Source organism: Myotis nattereri (assembly GCF_964212035.1).
Source record: "Myotis nattereri genome assembly, chromosome: 15".
NCBI classification, from domain to species: Eukaryota; Metazoa; Chordata; class Mammalia; order Chiroptera; family Vespertilionidae; genus Myotis; species Myotis nattereri.
Window position 1 is genome coordinate 25,963,015 of NC_138090.1, and position 23,903 is coordinate 25,986,917.

At 54.8% G+C, this 23,903-nt stretch overlaps 1 protein-coding gene and 1 long non-coding RNA gene across 2 annotated transcripts in view; one reads left to right on the forward strand and one right to left on the reverse strand.

Moving 5' to 3' along the window:
• NECAB2 (N-terminal EF-hand calcium binding protein 2) overlaps nucleotides 1–18,326 on the forward strand; it is a 32,564-nt gene extending 14,238 nt beyond the window's left edge. Inside the window, exons 6-13 of the mRNA XM_081108115.1 lie at nucleotides 6,735–6,871; nucleotides 10,186–10,304; nucleotides 10,408–10,487; nucleotides 13,469–13,522; nucleotides 14,090–14,202; nucleotides 16,659–16,736; nucleotides 17,218–17,309; nucleotides 17,896–18,326. Coding sequence (XP_080964241.1) covers nucleotides 6,735–6,871; nucleotides 10,186–10,304; nucleotides 10,408–10,487; nucleotides 13,469–13,522; nucleotides 14,090–14,202; nucleotides 16,659–16,736; nucleotides 17,218–17,309; nucleotides 17,896–17,924 — 702 coding nt within the window. The 3' untranslated portion in view covers nucleotides 17,925–18,326. The remainder of the gene's footprint in view (nucleotides 1–6,734; nucleotides 6,872–10,185; nucleotides 10,305–10,407; nucleotides 10,488–13,468; nucleotides 13,523–14,089; nucleotides 14,203–16,658; nucleotides 16,737–17,217; nucleotides 17,310–17,895) is intronic.
• A 3,031-nt stretch (nucleotides 18,327–21,357) lies between these two features.
• LOC308531216 lies at nucleotides 21,358–23,683 on the reverse strand. The gene is made up of 3 exons (XR_013996909.1): nucleotides 22,969–23,683; nucleotides 22,501–22,546; nucleotides 21,358–21,460 (listed from the first exon to the last, which is right to left on the reverse strand). It is a non-coding gene; the product is annotated as an uncharacterized lncRNA (long non-coding RNA).
• Nucleotides 23,684–23,903: the final 220 nt, after the last annotated feature.

The following is a 23,903-nucleotide window of genomic DNA, read 5'->3' on the forward strand; positions in this document are numbered from 1 at the left end:
AAACTTCTTATACTAAAGTTTGAATTTAAACATTTACCCTTGAATGATATTTTCAGTGCAACCATGGATTTTAATGTTATTCTCTAACAGGCTGCACCCTCACTTATTACTAGATGTACCGGTTAATAATGGCGGATTTTGTAATCAAAGAAAACACGATAATTTCAAGAGAAACATCAAAAGTGCTTTATTCAAAGTAATGTCCATTGCTAGCTACACATTTCCCCATCTTTCAGGTAATTTGTGGATACCGTCCCAATAGAACTTTTCTTGTTTTGAGGCAAACCATTCAGAGACCCAGTGTTCCACTTCTTCGCACGTTTTGAAGTGCTGCTCAGAAAGTGCGTGTGCCATCGATCGGAACAAGTGGTCATCTGAAGGAGCAAGGTCTGGTGAACAGGGCGGGTGGGTTAATACTTCCCAGGCAAGATCTTTTAACGAGTCTTGAACTGTTTTGAAGTATGTGATGGTGCGTTATCATGAAGCAAAATTACTTTGCCGTTTCTTCTGGAACATTCTGGTTGTTTCACGACAAAGCGTGGTTCAATTCACTTTTTTTGAAAAGGTGTCTTTTAACAGCATAAATTTCATACCAAGGAAAGGACAGCTATTTTCAAAATGCACATTCTGAAAGTATGATCCACATCTTCTCAAGCATCCATAAGCTACTTATAAAAATAAATTAAATAATACGCCATGAAGACATCGCCTGGCTGGGTGGCTCGGTAGGTTGGAGTGTCGTTGTGCACCAGAGGGTTCCATTCTCGGTCAGGACACACTCCTAGGCTGCGGGTTCGACCCCTGGTAGGGGCATCTAAACACCATGCACTAGGTATACCGGTTAATAATGCAGGTTTTTTTCACTAGATGGAGTTACACATATCAACAAATAATTATTTGTTGTCGGTAGCGATCAATATTAACGGTTTCACATGGTTTTAGTAGCTCATAACACACCACACCTTCCTGATCCTACCAAACGCAGAGCATTGTCTTCTTTCTGAAGCGATTTGGCCTTGCAGTGGATGTTGATGGTTGGCCTGGATCAACCCATGATTTTGTGCATTTGGGATTCTCAAAATAAATCAACTTTTCATCACCAGTCACAATTCGATGCAAAAAAGACTTCCTTTCGTGCCGCTGAAGCAACATTTTACTGATGACTTTTCGGTTTTCCGTTTGTCTTTCGTTCAGTTGATGTGGCTCCCATTTTCCTTCCTTTAAAATCTTTCCCATTGCTTGTAAACGATCAGAAAATGTTTGCTGAGCAGTGTTTAAGCTTTCTGCAAGTTGTTTTTGAGTTTGACACGCATCTTCATCCAATAATGCTTGTAATTGTTGGTCTTCAAACTTTTTCGGTTGACCTGGACGTTCTTTGTCTTGCACAATGAAATCATCACTTTTAAAGCATTTAAACCAGCGTCACAAGTATCTTGAGATGGAGCATGTTCACCATATGCTTCCCGAAGTATACAATAATTTTCAGCAGCACTTTTCTTCAAATTAAAATAATGAATTAAACTTCCCGCAAATGCTCTTTTTTGGGCATGGAATTCTACATTTTTAAGTGTAAAAATATCTATGATGTTAACACTTCAGAAAATCTGACATATGAAGTTTTGAAGCGTGTTGTCAGTACAACAAAATAGCATACATATCAAATCGTATATATATCAACATATGTGTAACTCCATCTAGTGAAAAAAATCCGCATTATTAACCGGTATACCTAGGGCATGGTGTTTAGATGCCCCTACCAGGGGTCGAACCCACAACCTAGGTGTGTGTCCTGAGTGGGAATGGAACCCTCTGGTATACAACGATCCTCCAACCTACTGAGCCACCCAGCCAGGTGATGTCTTCATGGCGTATTATTTAATTTATTTTTATAAGTAGCTTATGGATGCTTGAGAAGATGTGGATCATACTTTCAGAATGTGCAGTTTGAAAATAGCTATCCTTGTTATGAAATTTATGCTGTTAAAAGACAACTTTGCCAAAAAAGTGAAATCGTGTTTCTGGGACAAATACAAAATACACATGTGTCCAGGATCGTATTTAACTCATTCATTAATGTGAGAACCGGTGAGATGTCACAGCTCGCTTAAAGGGACATCCAGACAGCACACACCATGTCTGTGGGCGCCCAGGAGTTCTGCAGGAGTCTGAGCAAGTGTAAGAGCGGCCAGTGTCCTCGGGGCGTGGCCATTATGTTCTGCAAACGGAATCATGCATTTCTGTGGAGAACTTAGGCATCATCATCACTTTTTTTTTTTTTGTCTTCAAGTTTTAAAAGTAGCTCCAACACAAGGGAAGAAGATATCGATAAGCCTGAGGGTGTATAGACAAGGAGCCCAGTAATCTTTTCAGCCCATTTTAAAGACTTGTACACTTTTCCCTGACTGTCTTTTGCATCCTATTTATTTTTGTCTAATTTATCTGTCCTATTGGATAAAGATGAGCTAATTTTTCACACTATATTGTGTTTTGTCATTTATCTTTATATGTTTAATATTTTTGCCCATGTTACTTGATACCTATAGAACTTTGGTACAATATTTTAATTATAAAAATGGTACATATTCAACAGGCACATTTTAGGAAGTAGAGGAAAGTATAAAGAAAAATTTCAAGTCACTTCTAATTCCCATTGTCCCTAATTATTATTAACATTTTAGTTTATTACCTTTGAGCCTTTTTTCCATGTGTATTTCTTTAATATATTTAATATTGTTCTGGGTATAAAAATTTATTTTCTGCTTTTTTTAAACCTTTTTCCCTTAAAACTGTTCAGAAGCATCCATTTAAATTTTCTTATTTAAATTTACTTACTATTCCTCTTCTGTTGGGCATCTTAGATTTCCAGGTTTTTGATATTATGAATAACATTGGGACATAAGTATTTGCATAATTTCTTAAGGATAGATGATCAAAAGTGGAGAATTACTGGGTCAAAGTTATGAGCAGTGTGAGGCTCCTGATACAAGGCTTTCTGAAGAGATGGTACCGTCTGAATCCCCATGGCCACGCTTAGCGACATCCTCTCCCACGGCTCAGAGGTTTGGCGCTCTGTCCTTGTTATGCGTCGTGCTTTTGTCATTCTGTCCCTACCCTTCCGTGGAGTACTTCTCGCTTACATCCTGCCGGCACAGTGATGTTGCAACTTCCCCTGTTCCTCTCAAATTTGCTTGCAGAGTCTTAGCACAGACTTCTCTCCTAGATCCTGTGGCTTGCAGGCGCCCCAGCTGCGTCTCCTTTCATCAGATCTGGGGCTGAGTCCCCACGGGGGGATTTGCTGCTTCTCTGTTACTATGATCTCTCTGGTCTGACTGCTGTTGGCATCCTCTGTGCTTCCCGCGTTTTTATGCCTCCTCCTCTGACATTTTACCCTCTGATGGTCTGCTTTGTTTCTAGCATTGATTATGATTTCAAAGGTGGACATTCTAGTTTTCATTTCACTAGTGACTTCTAAAACACACATTTTTAACATTTGTAATTCTTTAAAAAAAATTTTAATCCTCACCTGAGGATATGTTTTTATTAACTTTAGAGAGAGAGAGAGAGAGAGATGCATGTGAGAGAAACATTGATCAATAGCCTCCTGTACAGGCCCCGACCGGGAATGGAACCCCCCAGCTAGGTGTGTGCCTCACCGGGAATGGAACCCCCCAGCTAGGTGTGTGCCTCACCGGGAATGGAACCCCCCAGCTAGGTGTGTGCCTCACCGGGAATGGAACCCCCCAGCTAGGTGTGTGCCTCACTGGGAATGGAACCCCCCAGCTAGGTGTGTGCCTCACCGGGAATGGAACCCCCCAGCTAGGTGTGTGCCTCACCGGGAATGGAACCCCCCAGCTAGGTGTGTGCCTCACCGGGAATGGAACCCCCCAGCTAGGTGTGTGCCTCACCGGGAATGGAACCCCCCAGCTAGGTGTGTGCCTCACCGGGAATGGAACCCCCCAGCTAGGTGTGTGCCTCACCGGGAATGGAACTCCCCAGCTAGGTGTGTGCCTCACCGGGAATGGAACCCGCAGCCTTTTGGCGCACAGGACAGTGCTCCAACCGAGCCACCCAGCCAGGACTCTGCTTCTGTTTTTAAACCTGGCTGACAGCAATACTTCCTGTTCTCTTTTAGGGAATTAGGGAGATCTTTGAGATTTTCCGTTGTTTTTCCAAACGTTCACACTCCTTGTTGACTTAATCAGTGTAGTTAAAATTTAATGAGGAGTGGTGACTGTTTTTACCTCCTGACTTCTGTGACTTATTGCTTCACTTGGGTGCTCACCATCGCCTCACAGCGTTCCTATTGCTGAATTCTCTCTCTGATTCAGCCTGGATGCTTTGGGAGAAACTCCTGGGCGTTCTTTGCAGGAAAGGTGCTCATCCGGTCAATTCCCTCGACCTGCAGACTTCTGCATGATCTCCCTGCTACTGTGCGCATGAGGAATCTGTGCGTGTGGTGCAGAGTTCCTGGACCTGACCCTTTTCCTCTGGAACATGGCGCGGCCTCTCAGCTGAGACATCAGTTGTGGAGGCGAAATCTGTAAAAGCTGCATTTCTCCTCCTTTGAAAACAACTTGTCTTTGGAATTGAACTGACCAGTTACACTTGCTGATCCCTGACCAGACACGCCCTCAGTCCCTGGTCGGGTGCTTCTAACCCACTCGCTTTAGCTCATTTCTCTGTTTGATGACTTCCGGCAGCCTTCCTCTGCGTTCACACTTTCTACCACGGATCTTCTTGTTCGCTTGTCCAGAGCCCATTGATCACTGGGTTGTGAGTTCACTTGCCTGCCAGGAAGGATAATCGATCACTGCAATGCATTGGGCTACCAGAAGCTCATCTACTTTCTGCCACAAATTCATTCTCTGCCGGGGCCTCTCGCCAGCGTGCCGGGTCTGGTGGCGGGTCCAGGATGTCCACCCCCACACCTCCCCACCTGTGTGCCCCTCCTTTCGGCCTCCCTGCACCCCACTCTCCCCCTGCTCCCTGCCTCCATTTCTCCGTCTGTCTGTAGCCATGTTTCCCGTTGTGCAATTATTGCTAATTAATTCCAAGTCAGAGTGATGGATGGTTTCATTTGCTTCCTGGTCTCCCTTGCCTTGCGGAGGCCGGGCAGAGTTCCAAGGTTCCCCGGGGCAGGTGGCTGTGGAAGGTCAGGCCTGCGGAGGCGGCGGGAGCGAGCACCGGCGTTGGGGACCAGCGTCTCCCAGCACAGCGCCACTTTGATTGTTATCGTCCTTGAGCGACCCGGCTGAACCTTCCACTGTAAAGCCTTTGCAGCAAAAGAAACTCAACTGGTTCCAGAAAGCTTGAGAAAGGTCTTTGCTGCAGCCTCTTAGCAGGAGGGGAAATCCTGTCTCACATTTCAGAGCAAAACTCCTAGAAAACCGTCCTCACCCACCTTTTCCCGATGTCTCTCCGGTGGCCTGTCTCCCTCCCTCAGCTTCTCCCTTCCTCAGACTCCCCGCTCACCCTCCCTCTGAGACTGGGGCTCGGGCACCCTCTCTGGGGAGCCAGTTTAAGGTCTCTGGGTGCTTTTGATTCTCATCTATCATTTCTCTGCTTAGCAGTGTGCAGGCCCAGGCGCCCGCAGAGTCCTTCTTGGAGAAGGAAGGGGGAGAGGAGGTTGTGAGTTCTTCTCCCCTAATGCTTTGTCTCTGTCAACGGCAACATCAGGAACAATCCGCTAATCACCATCACCACCACCATCACCCTCACCATCATCATCACCATAACCACCACCATTATCATCACAACCATCACCCTCACCACTAATCACCATCACCACCACCATCATAGCACCACAACCACCACTGTCACCATTGTCACCACCACCATTATCACAACCATCACCATCACCACTGTCACCATCACCACCACCATCATAGCACCAGTCACCATTGTAACCATCACCCTCACCACTGTCACCATCACCACCACCATCATAGCACCACAACCACCACTGTCACCATCGTCACCACCACCATTATCACAATCATCACCATCACCACTGTCACCATCACCACCACCATCATAGCACCACAACCACCACTGTCACCATTGTCACCATCACCGTTATCATCACAACCATCACCCTCACCACTGTCACCATCACCCTCACCATCATCACCACCATAACCACCACCATCACCACCATTGTCATCACAACCATCACCACCACCATCATAGCACCACAGCCACCACTGTCACCATTGTCATCACAACCATCACCCTCACCACTGTCACCATCACCACCACCATCATATCACACCACTGTCACCACCATTATCATCACAACCATCACCCTCACCACTGTCACTATGGTCACCACCACCATCATATCACCATCTTCTTTAATAGCAGCTGCTGTTTATTGAGTACTTGCTACGTGCTGAGGCACTGTGCTGAGCATTTTAAGTCCATGTTGTCATTTAATCCTCACCATGACCTCGTAGATAGCTACTACAGTGACTGCTGGTATGGCTCTAGAGGTCACAGAGCGAGTAAGCGGTGAAGCCAGGGCTCAGACCTTGGCCTCCGAGTCCATACCCCCTGCCTTGATCCAGGAGCTCTGTGGCCTCCAAGATACAGAAGGCAGTAGTGGAGTGGGCTTCCCCCTCCCCACTGTAAGGCAAAAGCACAGACCCCAGGTGCCCCTGCACCTCATGCCAGACCCCACACCCCAGGTCCCTCCCCACCCTTAGCCCTTGCTGTCCCTGCTCTCCCCGCCACAGGTGTACGAGGGAGGAAGCAATGTGGACCAGTTTGTGACCCGCTTCCTCCTGAAGGAGACGGCCAGTCAGATCCAGTCGCTGCTGAGCTCCGTGGAGAGTGCGGTGGAGGCCATTGAAGAGCAGACCAGCCAGATCCGGTGCGTCCAGGCCCTTGCAGGGTCACACGGGGGTATGCCGTGCGCGTACCAACTTGTGACTTGGGGTAGGGCTATTTGTGTACTTGAGAGCTGGGTGACCTTGGGCAAGCTGCTGTACCTCTCTGGGCCTCCATTCCGCGACTGTAAAATGGGGACAGTTACATACCCTCCTCCTTAGTGCTATGAGGACCGAATGGCGTATGTGCTGAAGAACGCCTGGTGTGCGTGCAGTACATACATACAACACATACAGTGAACGCCTGGTGTGCGTGCAGTACATACATACAACACATACAGTGAACGCCTGGTGTGCGTGCAGTACATACATACAACACATACAGTGAACGCCTGGTGTGCGTGCAGTACATACATACAACACATACAGTGAACGCCTGGTGTGCGTGCAGTACATACATACAACACATACAGTGAACGCCTGGTGTGCGTGCAGTACATACATACAACACATACAGTGAACGCCTGGTGTGCGTGCAGTACCATACAACACATACAGTGAACGCCTGGTGTGCGTGCAGTACATACATACAACACACACAGTGAACGCCTGGTGTGCGTGCAGTACCATACAACACATACAGTGAACGCCTGGTGTGCGTGCAGTACATACATACAACACATACAGTGAACGCCTGGTGTGCGTGCAGTACCATACAACACATACAGTGAACGCCTGGTGTGCGTGCAGTACATACATACAACACATACAGTGAACGCCTGGTGTGCGTGCAGTACATACATACAACACATACAGTGAACGCCTGGTGTGCGCACAGTACATACATACAACACACACAGTGAACGCCTGGTGTGCGTGCAGTACATACATACAACACACGCAGTGAACGCCTGGTGTGCGTGCAGTACATACATACAACACACACAGTGAACGCCTGGTGTGCGTGCAGTACATACATACAACACATACAGTGAACGCCTGGTGTGCGTGCAGTACATACATACAACACATACAGTGAACGCCTGTTGTCGTGCAGTACCATACAACACATACAGTTACGGCTGGTTCCCAGACTCATCCATTCTACCACGTCCCCACACCACTCACGTTATTCTTTGCCCAAGACTATTCTATTGCTTGACTTACTGTTGAAAAGTGGGGGTAAATTTTGGAAACTGTATGTGCTTCCCATAATTGGAAACAAGCATCACGTGCCATAGACGAGTCACTGGACAGCCGCACCTGCTGTCAGCTGGGACCCTGAGGCCGGCTCCCGCCTTGTCAGAGGCTGGCACCCATCCACGCGTGGGGTCAGGGCGGCACCAAGCCCCTTTCTCTGGAGGATCGAAAGGGAAGTGGAGCGATGGTCTCACGTGTTGCTGCAGTGTGATTTAAGGCCTCGATTGCATGTCCTTGAAGCCATGGACAAGCTCCTGGGGTCCCCCTCTTTGCTGGGGACACGAGGTGGTTAGCCTAGAGAAGGGGCAGTGACAGTTCTGGGCCATGAGTCCTTGCACTTACTGTCCCGAGTTGAGACTTCTGTTTGCCTGCTCTTTGCAGAACAGCTGAAACAGCCCTTTGCCCGGCAGAAAGGGACATAAAGGCATTCAGATAGACAAGGGCAAGAGCCAGGTGCTGGTCCAAGCATCACTGACCCTTGAGTTTCCGTGCGGCCGCAGGTTTCCCGGTAGAGGCAGGGTGTGGGGTGCTGTGTGGGGTTGGAGTGTGTCTTACAGTCGGTTGGCGGGGGGCTGGTCCCAGTCAGGTGTGCTCGCAAAGCTGCTCAATGATACGGTTCCTGACATGTGTCTGCTCTGAACACCTGCAGCCAGATCCCCTGGGAAATGGGAAATGCAGGGCCCCGGGGCCCCGGCCGGGCCCACTGGGTGGGGATCCCTGGGCGTGAGCCCAGAGCTCTGCGTTCGTGATTGCTCTTGTGATTCTGAGGGTCCCAAGTTGGCCACACACTGAGGTTTCCTTCGTTTTTTGTCACTTATCCTGGTTAAGAACTTGCTGTTTCTCTCCTGCTGTAGAACAGAGAAGATGGCTGCACGATTTTCGTAGCCACTTTCCTGCACTTCGCTAGCTCCATCTCGTCTGCCCCACAGTGGGACCTCACTTTGGAATGTCGGTGGCGGGGGTGACACGTCTCATTGGGAGACACATCTGCTCCACACACACTCCCACCTCCGGCTGCCCCAAATCTCAGCTAGTTCAGCTCCCCGGGGCCGCAAGTCCCCTTGAGCCACCCTGTTTCTCAGCCCTGGGGGGTGTCATGTTCCCGGCACAAGGTGTTAGTTCAAACCCCGCCACCCCAGGGACTCCCGCTGCCCCGTCAGGGTCCGAGGGCCACATTTAATTGGCTGCTGGTTGTAGAGCCGCCAGGATTGGACCTCAGAGACTGGGCTTCTGGGACTGCAGGGGGCGGGGGAGCGAGGCGGGGTGGAGGGAATGGCGGGGGGTGGGGGGGTGGGGGGTGGGGGGACGGGGGGAGGTTGCCCTCTGCAGGGGGCCTGTGAGCTTGCAGGTTCACAAAGACCTGACCACACAAGGCAGCTCAAGGCCAAAGAGTCCGGACGGCGTGTGGCGGCCGTGCACAGGGAGTGTGCGTGTGCTGTGTGTGGACACGCGTGTCAGTGTGTATTTGTGTGCCTGTGGCGAGTTTCCCAGCATCTCTTCGCACACGGGTGTTCGACCTTTGCCAAGCATTGGTTGAGTCCCTGCTGTTGTGCCAGGCACAGAGCTTGATGAGCTGAGTGTGCCTGTCAGGGCCTGCGGGGGCTGTGCACGTGTGGGCACGTGTGGGCACGTGTGTGCGTGGTGGGGGTGGGGACAGGCAGGCAGGCCCCTCTCTAGGACCTGCCAAGGCCAGGATTGCAGATTTCCCTATTCTGTCATATGCCTGCTCTCATCCAGGTCGTAAGGCTCCCCTTTTCAGAGAGAGTACAAACCCAGCCCTCCCCCTGCCCGCCAACACACACATACACACACACACACACACACACACACACACACGGCACCACATTGGCTCCTAGTGAAGCAGGCAGGGGGTGGGAGCTGTGAGCCATTGGGTGGGGGCAGGGGCCTGGAACTGAACCTCCTGGGAACAGGGCCTGGGCTGAGGCCTAGAATGGGGCTGAGTTCATATCTCGACTCAGTCCCTTGGGCTGCGTGGTCTTGGCCAACTCGTTTCCTCCTACAACAAAGGCACGAGGCCCACTTCACGGGGACGGCTCCATGGAGCGAGCTGCACGTTTCAGCCCACGGTGGGTGCTTATGTTAGTGGTCAGGGCCCTTCGGCCTCCCTCACCGTGTGTTTCTCCCACTCGCACTGCAGCCAGAACCACGGCAAGCCCGGCTCCGGCGTGGTGCAGACCTGGTATGGGAGTCCCAGTGCCCCCTGCGGCCCCAGCCACAAACTCATGGCCACAGAACGAGAGAGGAGCGTGCCTTCTGGTGAGAGCAGGCAGTGGCCCGGCCGGGGGCATGGGGTGGGGTCCTGGGAGCCCCCTCCCCAGCCTGCCCCTGCCCAACATCGGTTTCTCTTCCTCTTCCCCAGTCACCTCGGACCCCAAGGAGGAGGGCCTGGAAGCCCAGATCAGCCGTTTGGCAGAGCTAATAGGACGGCTGGAGAGCAAGGTAAGGTCGCTGGCCCCACCTCCGTCCCTCCATTCCCCAGACCCCAGGGAGGGCTGGGTTAGGCTGAGAGTGTGGGACAGAAGTCAGGGAGCCTTGGAAAGGCATCACCAGACTGAGATATGGACAGACCCCAGAGCCGTGCCCAGTGCGCAGGCTCAGGGAGAGGGGCCTGGGGGGAGGAGAAGCGGTGAGGGTGGGCGGGCACGGGGGGGGGGGGGGCATCGCAGGAGCAGACAGTAGTCAGCAGCACCGTGGGTGAGGGGACAGAGCTTGGAGGAGCTGTAAGGGCCTGAGGGATGGTGACGGCCCAGGAGAGATGAACGTCTGGCCAGCAGCGTGCGAGCTTTCCAAGACGATATCGCACGTCCACAGATAATAGGAAGTGACTCGGCCCTCCAGAGCCGTGTGTCCAGAGACCAGTTCATGACTCAGTAGGTCCAACGCGCTGCACCTGTTTCCCGGGGCTGCCACCATCGTGTACCTACACAGGCTGTGCTTAGCAGTTATTCTCTCACAGCTCGAGGCTCGCGGCTGAGATCGGGGGTGGGCAGGGCTGCTTTCTGCTGGGGCCGCTCTCCTTGGCCTGCGGACAGCTGTCTTCCCCTCAGAAGACACATGGGGTCCCCTCTGTGCTCCTTGGTGTCCTAGTCTCCTCCTCTCAGAAGGACACCAGCCATCCTGGGTTAGGGTCCACCCCTGTGACCCCACTTTTACTTAAAGGCCTCTGTGGTGACCCTGCCTCCACATGTAGTCACATTCTGAGGTGCTGGGGATCGGGCCTTCAATCTGGGGAAGGCGCAGAGCAGCCCGTGACACTGACCGTTTCTTGGAAGAAGGAAAACAGGTTGCCTTCAGGTTTCCCTGCGGACTCGGATGTCAGACTGCCCTGTGTGAAGCCCGGCCACACCACTTACCAGCCGTGCGGCCTCGGCCAGTGGCCTACCCTCTCTGAGACTCGGGTTTCTCCTCTAACAATAGAGAAGGACGTGAGAATAGCGCCCCTCACAGGGTTGTCCTGGGCTCTGTGTGTGAAGCTGGCACTTAACTTTAGCGATGCTAGCAATTACGATTAGTCGTCCTGGTGCTAAAAACTATGCTATAGAGATGTGCACACCACACCCATCTCTCTACTAAACCAAGGATCTCAGAGCCCTGGATTCAGCAATTTTACATTTCTCTGACTTTTCTGAATTTCTTACATCTTTTGCAAAAGGGCAAAAAAAAAAAAAAAAGTACTTTGATGGGTTTGGGGGTTGGTTCTGAAGTATCCGTGGGGGCAGAGGGAGGCCCAGGTGGGAGGCGGGGAGTTGGAGGGAGGTGGCAGCAATCCTTCCTGCAGGGCTGAGGCCTGGGTGGGATCCCCCCTCCTAGAGCGGGGTGCTGGGTGGGAGCCAGCGGTTCGGTGGACCCGGTGGCCCGGTTGTCATAACAACCCCTCGGGCGCCCGAGAGGGAGGCTCTTTGAAGTTTATTTTTAGCGCCCTGGTCGCCTTAACAACAGGCAGGGCCAGGCTGGTAACCGCTGAGCACCTGGGCGTCCTGGAGACGGGGCGGGCCCTGCTCGCCGGCCTCTGATTGGCCCAGGCCCCGAGTAGGGGCCAATCCAGGGCCGCCTCCGGGCCCCGCCCTCTATGGACCAACTGAGCCACCGGGTTCTGCCTGGGCCTGGAGGGTGGGGCGGGGCGCGCAGTCTGGGAGAGGGTGGGGCAGCCGTGGGCGCCACGGAACCCCCCCCACCCTCCCCTCCCCTCCTCCGGTGGCCCTGCCCTCCAGGAGCCCCCACAGGCTGTAAAGCCTGGAAGCAGATGAGCCCCCGGCGGACGCACCTTGGCTGCCCACTGAGCAGGGTTACCCCGCGGGCCCCGGGAAGTCAGCACCCGCTCCGGGACCAGCGGTGTGATGTGCAGGGTCTCGTGCAAAATGAGCGTGCGGGGCCCCTTGTTCAATGATGAAGGGTTGCAAGGTGGTACCTGCACAGTCACAGGCCAACACATCGGCCAGTCTGTTCCCTTAAAAACCAGCGAGGGGCGCGCGGGCTCTGAGAGAGGAAAGACCCGGCGTAGGATCGCACCAGAGACACAGGCCGTCCTCCGGGAAGGGGGCTAGGGATAGGCACACAGGTGGGTTTATTGGGGCGCCCACGTTAAAGGGAGGAGAACCCGGGTTCTGTGTCAGGAGGAGAGAGGCCCCAAGTTCAAATCCAGGCTCAGCACCTACCCAGCTTGTGTGGCCTCTGGAGCCCAGGCCTCTGCTCAGTAGTGACACTGAGCATGTTGAGCGTCCTGGCCCTGCTCGGGGTCCTGGCTTGTGGCCGTAAACAGCAGGCACGGGTTCCTGCTCTCCTGGAGCGTACAGTGGGGCAGGGAGTCTGGAGGTTAAATAAGGTGTGTTTGTAAAGCATTTAGCCCAGGGCCTGCGGGAGGCCAGTGAAAAAGGCCCTATTTAGACCATTCGATTCACGGGGCATCAGGGGTTGAGATTGGGGGTGATTTGTAAGTTGATGGGGAATCTCAGGGCTGTTGCCAGCAATTATGGCAAAATTCCAGCATCTTGGATTCGGGAATCTTAAGTTCCAATTGCTTTCTCCCCCCACCAAGACCCCCCAACCACCCTCCCCCCCGAAAAATGGAGTCTCCATGGCTTCTGCAGTAGATCTGCTTGGTCTCCGTGGCTCCCAGTGCCCCCAGATGCCAGGGCCAGAAGGGATCTCCACCACTTCCTGTGGTTGGCCGCCCAGCCTGGCTTCCTGGGTCCCCTCTGAGCCAGCACTGTGCATGGAGGGGCGAGTGAGCCCTGTCTGGTGAGGCCTGGCCCCTGGGAGCTCCCACTAGCCTGGGGACTCGAGCCCCTGGGACCTTGGTGTGAAGGGGCTGGAGCTCTGCTTTGGCCCTGGGTACTCTGGTATGACTGTGGAGGTCCTGGAGGCCTCCCTGATGGAGGTGGCCTTTGTCTCCAGCATCACTCTATGCTTTGTTGTTTCAGACCCTCTGGTTTGACCTGCAGCAGCGCCTCTCAGATGAAGACGGCACTAACATGGTGAGGACCCCCTCCCCTGAGGCCTCCCTCACCCTCCTGTGGCCCCATCCCTGCCTGAACCTAGGACTCAGGATACAGGTGGCTCAATGGCCCTGCCACCCCATCCTCAGGGAGCACATGTGGGGAGATGTGGCCCCAGCACTTGGTCGCCCTCCCCTTCCATGGGTGTTCTTGGAGATGCCAGGGCTTTGGTAAAAAAGATTGGCCTGGAACCAGGTGATCAACAGGACAGTGACACCAAAATGCTGACGTGATTGGAAATGAATGCTGCTGGTCACTGATTTGTTGTCTCAGCCCTGGAAGCCTTGCTGGCAGCCCTGCCCCTCCGTAGAGCCTCTTCACACCCTGTTTTTCAGCATTTGTGGGACTGCTACCTGCATTTGGCTCTTTATTATTCTTGTTCTGTTTCAGCCAGTGTTCATGTGTAGGAATGGAAGGCGTGTGTGCATGGGGTTTTATTTTGACCCAGTTGTCCTGTCCTCAGGAGGGAGGTGTGGGAGGCTGGGGTCGTGCGGGGAGAGGCCAGTCAGGGAGCCCGAGGAAGCTCACTCACCCTGCACCCCACAGCATCTGCAGCTGGTCCGGCAGGAGATGGCCGTGTGTCCTGAGCAGCTCAGCGAGTTCCTGGACTCGCTGCGACAGTACCTGCGGGGCACCGCTGGGGCCAGGAGCTGCTTCCAGTGAGTAAGCTGAGGGCAGGGTGGCGGGCAGGGCAGGGCCTTCCCATACCCCCGGGAAGGCCCCGCAGGGTGGTTAGGAGAGCGGGTCAAGTCCTAGTTGGGGCTCTTCCCCGCTGTGCAAACGTGGCGAGCGACTGCATCTCCCGGCCTCAGCTTCCTCATCTGTAGCGTGGGAGCACGGACTGGACGCACGCCCTTGGTAGTTGGAGGTGTAAATGGAATGAGGAATGGGAAGGGCTTAGGTCAGCGCCTGGTGAGCAGTCGGAGCTGTGCAACGTCAGCTGCTACTCTTACCATGTGGCTGCCCCTCAGGGCCTCCCCCTCTGGTCCCTGCTGCCGAGGCCGGCATTGCTTCTTGTCAGAGCTGAACCAGGTGGCCGTGGCCGTGGCCATGTCAGATTGGGCCACAAAAGACGACAGCCCTCTCCCTCACTGAGGGTGGTCCCAGAGGGCTGTTGGCACAAGTCGCTGGGTCCTCTCCTGTCCCGGGCCCACCCGTCTGTGCCATTCTCTGCCCGACCCTCCCTGTCCAGTTTGCCTTCTGCACCCTGAGAGCACGCGCCTCACCCTCTCGCTGGGGGGCAGCTGGGGCGCAGCGTGAATCAGGCGCTGCTCTTACTGAACATGCGGTCCAGGTGGCGGGAGAGGGCAGAGGACGAGGGATGGTTCTGAAGGGTGATGGTGCTGTGGAGGCCAGGAAGGGGCTTTGGGGAGGGGAGAGGCTGCGCGTGCACGGGGGCCTGCGTCCGGAGCATTCGGCCAGCAGAGTCTGAGGAAGGGCAGTGTGGGCCGGAACCAGCGGGTGCCACTGCCTGGGAGGCAGCGAGGGTGCCGAGTTTGAGAACAAGCAGGTCTGTCTGGACAAGGTGACAGGGCGAGGGCCGGGGGTGGCGGGCAGGACCCACTCCCGCGCTGCTCGTCTGGAGTACAGTGGACCGTATTGGAGATGTGCCAGCAGGACTGAGACACGGGCTGGTCTCTGGTGTGCAGCAGGGGCAGGGAGAGGCCCTGCGGTCACCCAGGGAGGGGCACGGCCTTGGTGCGACATGGTCAGAGCGGGGAGCTGTTGTGGAGAACAGTGGTGAGGAGACAAGGTGGAACCTGAGATTGTCTGGCTTCAGAAACTCGATAGCGGTTGGTGTCGTGTGATGACCTAGAGGAGTCAGGGAGGTCAGGCTGGTGCGGGGGAGTCACGTTAAATTCGAGATGCCACATAGGAGTGTGGAGATCCTGGGAGAGGCGGGCTGGGAGCGGTGGGCATGCAGATGGCACCGAAAGCCACAGTAGCGGTGTGCTCACGGCACGGGTCAAAGGGCCCAGGGCTGGGTGGGGTGGAGCGGAGAGGGGCCTGGCTGCCCCTCCTCTGTACACAGGCAGCACGCAGTAGGGCTTCACTCTGTCCTTCTGTACCCCATGCCAGCCTGCTGTGTTTTCCTGCCCATCCAGAGACACCCCACCCCACCCCCAAAACCAATCAGTGCCTCATTCTGCTGCAGCTACAGACTTAGATGCACCAAGCTGCTCCGATGACCTTCATCTGTCGCAAAGGCAGGCCCGTAAGCGGCGCTTTCTGGATCTGGCGAAAGGCCATGGCTACATCTGATCAGTGGGCGGCACGCATCCCCGGCCCCCCGTGCTCTCATCAAATTACAAGCCCGCAGGCACCTGTAATTTTAGCTGGAGCCTAATGAACTAATGATACTATTAGCGGCCCTGTTTCCCTCCCTGCGTCTGTCCTGGTGGCGAACCTGGGATTGCCTGTAATTATACAGCAGCCGCCACCGTGGCAGCTCTCCTCCCGGGCTGCGGGGTTCTGTTCTGCCGAGCGTGGGAAAGAGAAGCAGCTGGGGGCAGGCGGGAGGCCAGAGGGGCGTGCTAGCGCTGATGTAATCGTGGCGGTCAGCCCTCGGTGCCCCCAGCTCTGCCACATTCTGGGAAGCACCCCCAGTCCTATTTAAATCAAGGTGAGTGGGCTGCTGCCCTCACAGAGGTAATGAGGGAGTGACCTGGGCCTGCAGGAGCCCGACGCAGCGGGGCCCTGCCCCAGCCGCAGTTGGCCAGTTCTGACTCACGGGGTTAAGGATTAAATGAAGGAGAGCATGACAGGAGAAAGTGAATATTCAGCCTTTAAAATGATATTTCGTTATAATTCATTCAACAGCATGAATTGGCCACTGTCTGGGGCCAGGCCTTGCCCTGGTGGAGGGACGGGCTGGCCCGCAGGCTCTGGGTTGTTCCCGTCAGAAAGGCAGCAGCACTGTGGCTCACGGCCTTGGCGGGTGACAGACTGGGTGCCCAGCTTCTGCCAGGCTCTCAGGGTACCCCGTAGCCTGGCTCTGGGGGTGTCTTGTCCAGGCTCTTTGAGGGCAGTGGTGGGGGACAGGGATGAGGGAACCGAGTTCCAGAGGAGGGCAGCCCAGGCTAATCCTGCCTCCAACCTCGCCCCTCCCCTGCAGCATCGCCGCTGGGAGGCTGTCGGACGGCTTCACCTTCGTGGTCTATGAGTTCTGGGAGACAGAGGAGGAGTGGAAGAGGTAAGCACGCAGGTCCACTAACGCCAGCCCCAGCCCCTTTCCTTGTCCCAGACAGTGCAGAGGGGAGGGTAAGGTGAGCCCACTTCCAGCAGCACCCACCACCCCGAACGCTGGCCTCCTGGGCTTCGTGCGCCCTGGAGCCAGCGGGAGGCAGCACTTCTCAGTGTGGGGTGTGACCCCCTCAGCTGGGTCCTGAATGCAGGTCCCCCCTGGCCCTGGGATCTGAGGCCAGCCACTCCTGTTTGAAAACTGCTGCCCCAAGGGATAAAAACCCACGAAGGCTACTCATTAACGATGCTCACTGAGGCGAGAAACACGCTCTTCTGTCCCAAACCTGCCCCTCACTCTCTAGGGCCCCACAGATCTGCCTTCCTGGGGCCTCACCTTCTTATCTTCACATGAGGCTAAACCCCACAGCTAAGCCCACATCAGGTGCTTCAGCCCCAGCCCCAAGGGCTCACCATTGCCCCGTGGGTTACAGGCACCTGCAGAGCTCCGTGTGCAAGGCGTTCCGGCACATCAAGGTGGACACGCTGAGCCAGCCGGAGGCCCTCTCCAGGATCTCGGTGCCAGGTAGAGGGCAGGTGGGGGGAGGCCTGGGATGGCACTGGGGGGGGGGGGTGCCCACAGGAGCAGCAGCCTCCACCAGGCACCGAGGGCTGAGTTAAGAAAGGGCAAGGCCCAAATCTTCCAACGACCCTTTATTCTGCCCCCTTAGCTGCCAGGAATTGTAGTCCACAAATGGGTGCGCAACATCAGTGCCAGGTGTGCAGAGGGTCCGAGAGGTGAGGAGGGGAGGGCAGGGCAGAGACACAAGTTGGCCCTACAACCTTGGAACAACGGGAGAGGCCACAGGACAGGGCCTCAGCCAAGACCGGAGGCCAAGGTCACTAGGGAGGTGGGCCCAGAGCCCCGGCATGAGCCCCCCCAGGCCAGGGCAGGCCCCACCCACCTTCACAGCCCCACTGACATCCCCTCCACAGGCCTGTGATTCACAGCCCAGCCCGCCCAGCACCCAGAGTGGGCCCGGGGGAAGGAGGGATGTGTTTGCAGGTGCTGCTCTCCTGCCCTTCACTACAGTCCCCATGGGTCACGGGGAAGGGGCTACAGGTTCCCAACAACCTTCCCTGCTTAACGTGTCTCTCCTGCCCCTCACTAGCTGCCTGGTGCACGGTGGGCCGAGACTGACCTGCTCCCCAGCGCCCTGCGGACGAGCCTGGCACCCTCCCTCTCTTCTTATAAAGGTCGCCCCCTCTTTTCTAGAAACTTTGGTATATGAGCGGTCTTTTCCATATACTTTCAAACAAGAATGTATTTTCCCACTGTTCGAAGTGAAGGCGAACCCCCTCCCCCCGCATTCTCACATGCCCCACTGCTCCGGCCTCATTCCTCGCAGGCCACCCCTCACCCTCCATCTCTTCCACTCCTGGTCTACATTCCTCTACCTGGTAGGAGTCAGCACCCTGTAGTGCCCAACCTAGGCCTGTGCCAAGTCTGCACACGGCAGTAGAGCCCACGTAGCCAGTGCCATACGAGGCAAACAGCCGCCGCTGGGATAAGCACAAAATAAACTCCCGTTGGGAACCGTCACATGCTGTGTTTCTGCTTCCTGTTTTCTAGTTGGTAACAGCGGGAGGAGTGAAGCCACTGGGGTGCAGGGGGCCCTCATTAGCCATGAAACCTGGACCGAGGCACCCTGAGCCTCCATTTTCTTATCTGCAAAACAGAGGCACTAACCCTATTGTGACAAATAAGTCTGTGCCCGGCACCAAGTTCAGGGACCTCAGACCATCCCCAGTGTCAGCCGTTCATTAGGACTCATCGAAGCCATGAGACCACGGTCACAGATGCTGGCAGCAAAGGGAAGCGCCAGGGACAGGTCCGGGAGACGCCAGGAGCAGAGCCCACACTTAGGTCCTCCCAGTGGCAGGTATAGAAAGCGACTTTCTCCCTCACTAACGGGTGACGTTTTACAGAGTGTTGCCAACCAGGGACGCTCACGGAGCCTCGGTGATGGGAGTTCATTGGGTCCAGCCCCCCTGAAGGTCGGGCTGATGGCACGAGGTCACCTCCCAGGAGCTGGGCACAAAGGCCAGACCTCAGGGCACAGTTAATCGGGCACACCTCTCCATCAGCTCTTCCAACAAGACAGGAGACCAAGGCCCTGGACGTCAGATAACAGTTAAGTCCTATTCTGGAACCTTTGTGACATCCCTGCTTCTAGTTCCCTGTCCTGGTTATCAGGAAAGACGTCATACACAATCTCAGGGCGCAGAGGTGGCAGAATGGAGAGCGGGTAGGTGGGGAACAGACACTAAGAGCAGCTGAGGCTGGGGAGGAGGAGGAGGAAGGAGACAGGCCTTAACCTGGTAGCGGAGAGTTGGGCCCAGTGGGAGCCCTGGGGAGGCGGGACCACGATGTGCATCTTCCCGCCTCCTGCTCCAGCCTGGAGCAGCCAGCCTGTGAAACGTGCTGTGATTAAAGCCATCACACTGGGCGAGGTCCCTGCCCACGCTGCCTCCTCTGGCTGCCTGAACCTTGACGCCCCTGCCACCTCCTCATAAGGTTTGATGCCGACGGCTCAGTCAATAGCAGTAACACAAAGCACAACACGGGCTTGTGGGAAGAGTGAAACGCAAATTCGGGTCCCAGCGGTGCATCTCTGAGCCAACTTTCCTGGCAGCCAGCCCCTCAGAGCCTGTTGTCCTCATCTGTGAAGTGGGGGGAAGACCCCTATGACGATAAGGAACTGCCTGGCTCGTGAGAAGGCCACTGCACTGGGCCCTGCTGGCGGCATCGGCAGGCATAACAGCTGCCCCAGCCCACCTCACCCAGAAGCTGGGACTGTTCCAATCAGCTCAGCTATTTAAAAAGTACTATTCACAGGGGGCTGACGCTCTTCGGGGTGCAGCTGAGGAACACTGCCAGCTGGGCATGCTCCACTTCCACACATCACACGCCCGCCCGAGCTCTCCCCACATTGTAGCATCTCTGCTGATTGCAGCCCACAAGCAACTTAGAGCCTCCTCGATTCCGAGTGGGTGGAAACGGGCTCTGAAGAGAACAAATTTCAACCCTAAAAGGTATGAGAGCTCCCACTTAATTTACACTACGGGGTGAGGCACTTGGGAGGCAGTGGCTCCCTCAGCGCTGCCTGCGCCATCCTATGATCCGCAGGTGAGGAAATGGAGACAGACAGGGCAAGTCACTCACAGAGGTCACACAGCAGGTGGGTCACATATCCAAACCCAGAGCTGTCTGTCCCCAACCATATACCCTCACCCTGCACCACACAACACAGATATGTGCGGAGAAGCAGCTCCAGATGAGAACATTAAAATCCCAATCAGCTCCTCAAACGAAGACAACTACCATATGACCCAGCAGGTCCACTCCTGCGTATGTCTGTATGGACGGTACCCAAGGGAATTGAAAAGACACATTAAAGCAAATGTGCACGAATGTTCCTGGCAGCACTGCTCCCAACAGCCAAAAGGTGGAAACAACCTGCATGCCTACAACTGCAGAAGGAGAAACAACGTGCTCGATCCGCACAATGGAATGTTACTCAGCCACGAAGAGGAAGGAAGCTCTGACACGCTGCAACACAGATGAGCCTTGGGAACATTCTAAGCGAAAGGAACCGGACACAATGACCACAGATGTATGACCCTGTTCATACAAAATGTCTAGAAGACTTAAACCGATAGAAGCAGACGCTCAGTTGCAGGGGCTGGGGGAAGAGGAAGCAGGCGTGACTGCTAATGGGCACGTGGCTTTGGGATGGTGCAAATGTTTGGAACTGGACACAGGTGGTGGTTACACAACCTTGTGAATGTACTAAATGCCACTGCATGGTACACTAAAGCGGTTAATTCTGTGTTACACGAATCTCATCACAACAGAAAACATCCCAATCAACTTACCTGCCCAAACAGAGAAGTTTACCACCTGCATCCAGTGGCCGCTCCGCACCCTTCCCATGTCCAGGTCAAACCCCTGACCTTCCTCGGGGGGCACGGGGCAATCCTGAGTGGGAGGTGGGCAGTCCGGGCTTTCGGGGGCAGCGGCGCCCCGGGCTGCCTCCCTGTGCAGTTACCTGGGGCACCTGGGCCAGGGGGAGGTTGCTTCCCAGGAGCCTCAGAGCCCCTGCAGCCCATGCTGTTCCAAGAGAACTAGTCACCTAGACTACAAAACGCCCCTCGGCCACGTTCACATTCGTTTTGAGACACGGAGGTCTCTCCACTCGAGCACAGCTGTGACCACTGACCAGGAACTTGTGACAGGCCAGGCTCTGTGCCATGGGCTTTGCAGGAAAATCCCAGCTCCCCTCATGGCCATCCCGGGCAGGTGTCAGAGGAGAATGAAGAGGGCCTCAACCGAGGTTCCGGAAGGAAGAAGGGAAGGGGGGCTGTTCACCGGGGACTGCGGGAGGATGCCCAGCTAAGAAGGGGGACAGGCCTGGAAAGGGGCGGGCAGGCAGGCAGCTCAGCTCTTAGGCTCGGAGCCCATGCGTGAAGCCCAAGGATGCCCCTTCAGCCCTTACTTCACCTGGCGGCTGTTGGAAACTTGAGGGCACCACTTCGTATTGGAGCAGGACAGTCCACGGGAGAGCACGTACCTTCCTTTCCTGGGTCCGACATCAGAGGTGACATCCCAGCGTGCGTTTCTTTGCATTATGATGGTTGATTTGAGGCTCAATCCTCTGAGGGTCACATCTGCACCTGTCACAGAAGGAGAAACGATTGTCCCCAGTGGTGATGTTTGTCGCCCCTTAAACAGCATCACCTCATCTCTTTGTAGCATTTAATGTCAGGCCACTTCCTTCCTGATGTGCTTTCCTGCTTCTGGGTGAACTTAGTGTCATGTTTCCCCTTTTCCCTTGGCTGCCAGGAAGCTCAGTGTTTATTTGCCAATATCAACGTAGGTTTTTCTGGAAATAAAACTATTGTTTGGCTTCCCTGTTAGCTGCTGTAGATACAGAATCACCTTTAATCCTTTTCGGTCCAACGTGGAGGCTGATTTGACAGACCAGGCGCTAGGAGCAGGTCCAATGTCAAGGCTGAGGTTGACACCGCAAACCGGTTCAATATTCAATCCCGTCAATTAATTTAGACCAGACTGTTTGAATTCCAAAAATAAAATTGGACCGAAAGGGTTAATCCTCACAGTAAGCCCACAGTGCATCATATACAATAAGCCTGTTCCATTTTGCTGGTGGAGAAACTGATTCTTAGGTTTGTAAACTCCCAAATCTTGAGATAACAAATGTTTAAAATGTATTAGTCTAACTCCACAGCCAGTTCATACACTGGCACAGCCCTTACCCCATCCTGCTTTGTTCTCTGTGACTCTGTGAGTGGCCCCAGCACAGCCCCAGCCATGTGGCCAGCACCGAGGCACTTTTAGGAAGCACACAGGGTACAACCAGTAAGCGACTCTCTATTCTCACTGCCAGCACTGGGAGAAGAACTGCTCCTTTAAGCAATCTGGCCCTGACACATGTCCTTGTCCAGGAGGACACTGTGGCCAATGAACACAGGCTGTGGCGGGGCGAGGGGGGTGGGCACAGGGTCCTGTGTCCCCCTCCCTGCGTCAGAGTCTCCACCAGCAGCCAGAATGGAGGAGGACAGAGGGTCCACCCCTGCCGATGGGGTCAGGCACAGCAGTCCCACCCCCTTGGCCCCTCGAGGAGGAGTGTGAAGTGGAAAGGAAACGGATGAGGGAATTTAACCCCAAACTGGTCCCGACTCTAACTCTGTACCTTCAGGACAGGCAGCCTTGACTGTTCCAAGCCTCAGTTGCCTCACCTGTGAAATGGACAGGTTCGAAAACGTTATGCTAAGTCAAAGAAGCCAAACACAAAGGCCACATAGGGCACAAGTCCATTGCATGAGGTGGCCAGACAGAAATCCGTGGGGACAGAGAGCAGATTTGTGGTTACCAGGGACTTGGGGGGCTGGGAGGGGCGGTGGGGGGGAGAGTGGCTGCAGATGGTGCAGGGTTTCTTAGGGGTGATGGGTTGGAATTAGACATCAGTGATGGCTACACGACTCTGTGTATCAATTAACACCCACTGAATTCTACACTTCAAAGGGTGAATATTTTGGTATGTGAATTATATCTCAAAAAAATTAATGCAGGTGGACAAGCTGGAAAAACACAAAAAAACGGTTCTGTCACCACCACCCTCTCATGGTCACATGCACATTGCACGACACAGAGAACCTACCCTGCGGTGGTGTCCTGGGCCGTCAGCCCCGCACTGCCGGCTTCTGTCAGACGTCCGAGGGCGAGGAGTGGCCTGAGCCCAGCAACATGCTGGGCCTGTGCAGGGTCAGCGCCTGGGGGAGCCACTGGAACCCCCCCCCATCTCTTCCCCGTCCCTGGCCCAGGGCAGGCCCTGGGGCCCCATCTTCAGCCCCAGGTGTGACTCCTCCCTGCAGAGTTGGCCTGGGGTCGGAAGGGAACTATGGAGCAAACAGTCCGCTTGGCCTGTAGGCCCTTCAGTCCAGCCAGTGGAGGAAAGGGGGCTCTCCTCAGGATACCCCACTGGAGCGTGGACCAGGTGCAAGGTTGTGTGGCCAGTTCTGGGCATTCACCGCCTTGGGCATCTCCCACATTCCCTGTGCCCTGGCCGAGGATCAGCCTGAGTCCACCTCCACGTCCAGTGGATGCCACTGGAAATCCCTTTTGGGGCTCTCTGTGTGCTACCCTCACCCCATGTCTTTGATCCTGGTGCCCCAAAGCAGGGCTGTCTGGGCCTCAGCCACCTGAATTGAATTGTGTACCCCAGAAATATTAAGTCCTATCCCTGGAACCTGTGAATGTGACCTTATTTGGAAACAGAATCTTTGCAGACCATAATTAAGTAACTTCAGATGAATTAGGGTGGCCCTAATCCCATGACAGCATCCTTATAAGAGGAGGGAAATTTAGACACAGACACAGAGGGAAGAAGGCCATGCAGAGAGGAAAGCAGAGAGAGATGCGTCTACAAGCCAAGGACTGCCGGCAACCCCCGGAGCTGGAATAGGAAGGATGCCCCCCTGGAGCCTTCAGAGGGAGCTTGGCCCTGCCCACACCTTGACCTCTGGACTAGGAGAGAATAAATGCCTGCTGATTCAAGCCACCAGCCTGTGGTCACTTGTTAGGGCAGCCCCCGGA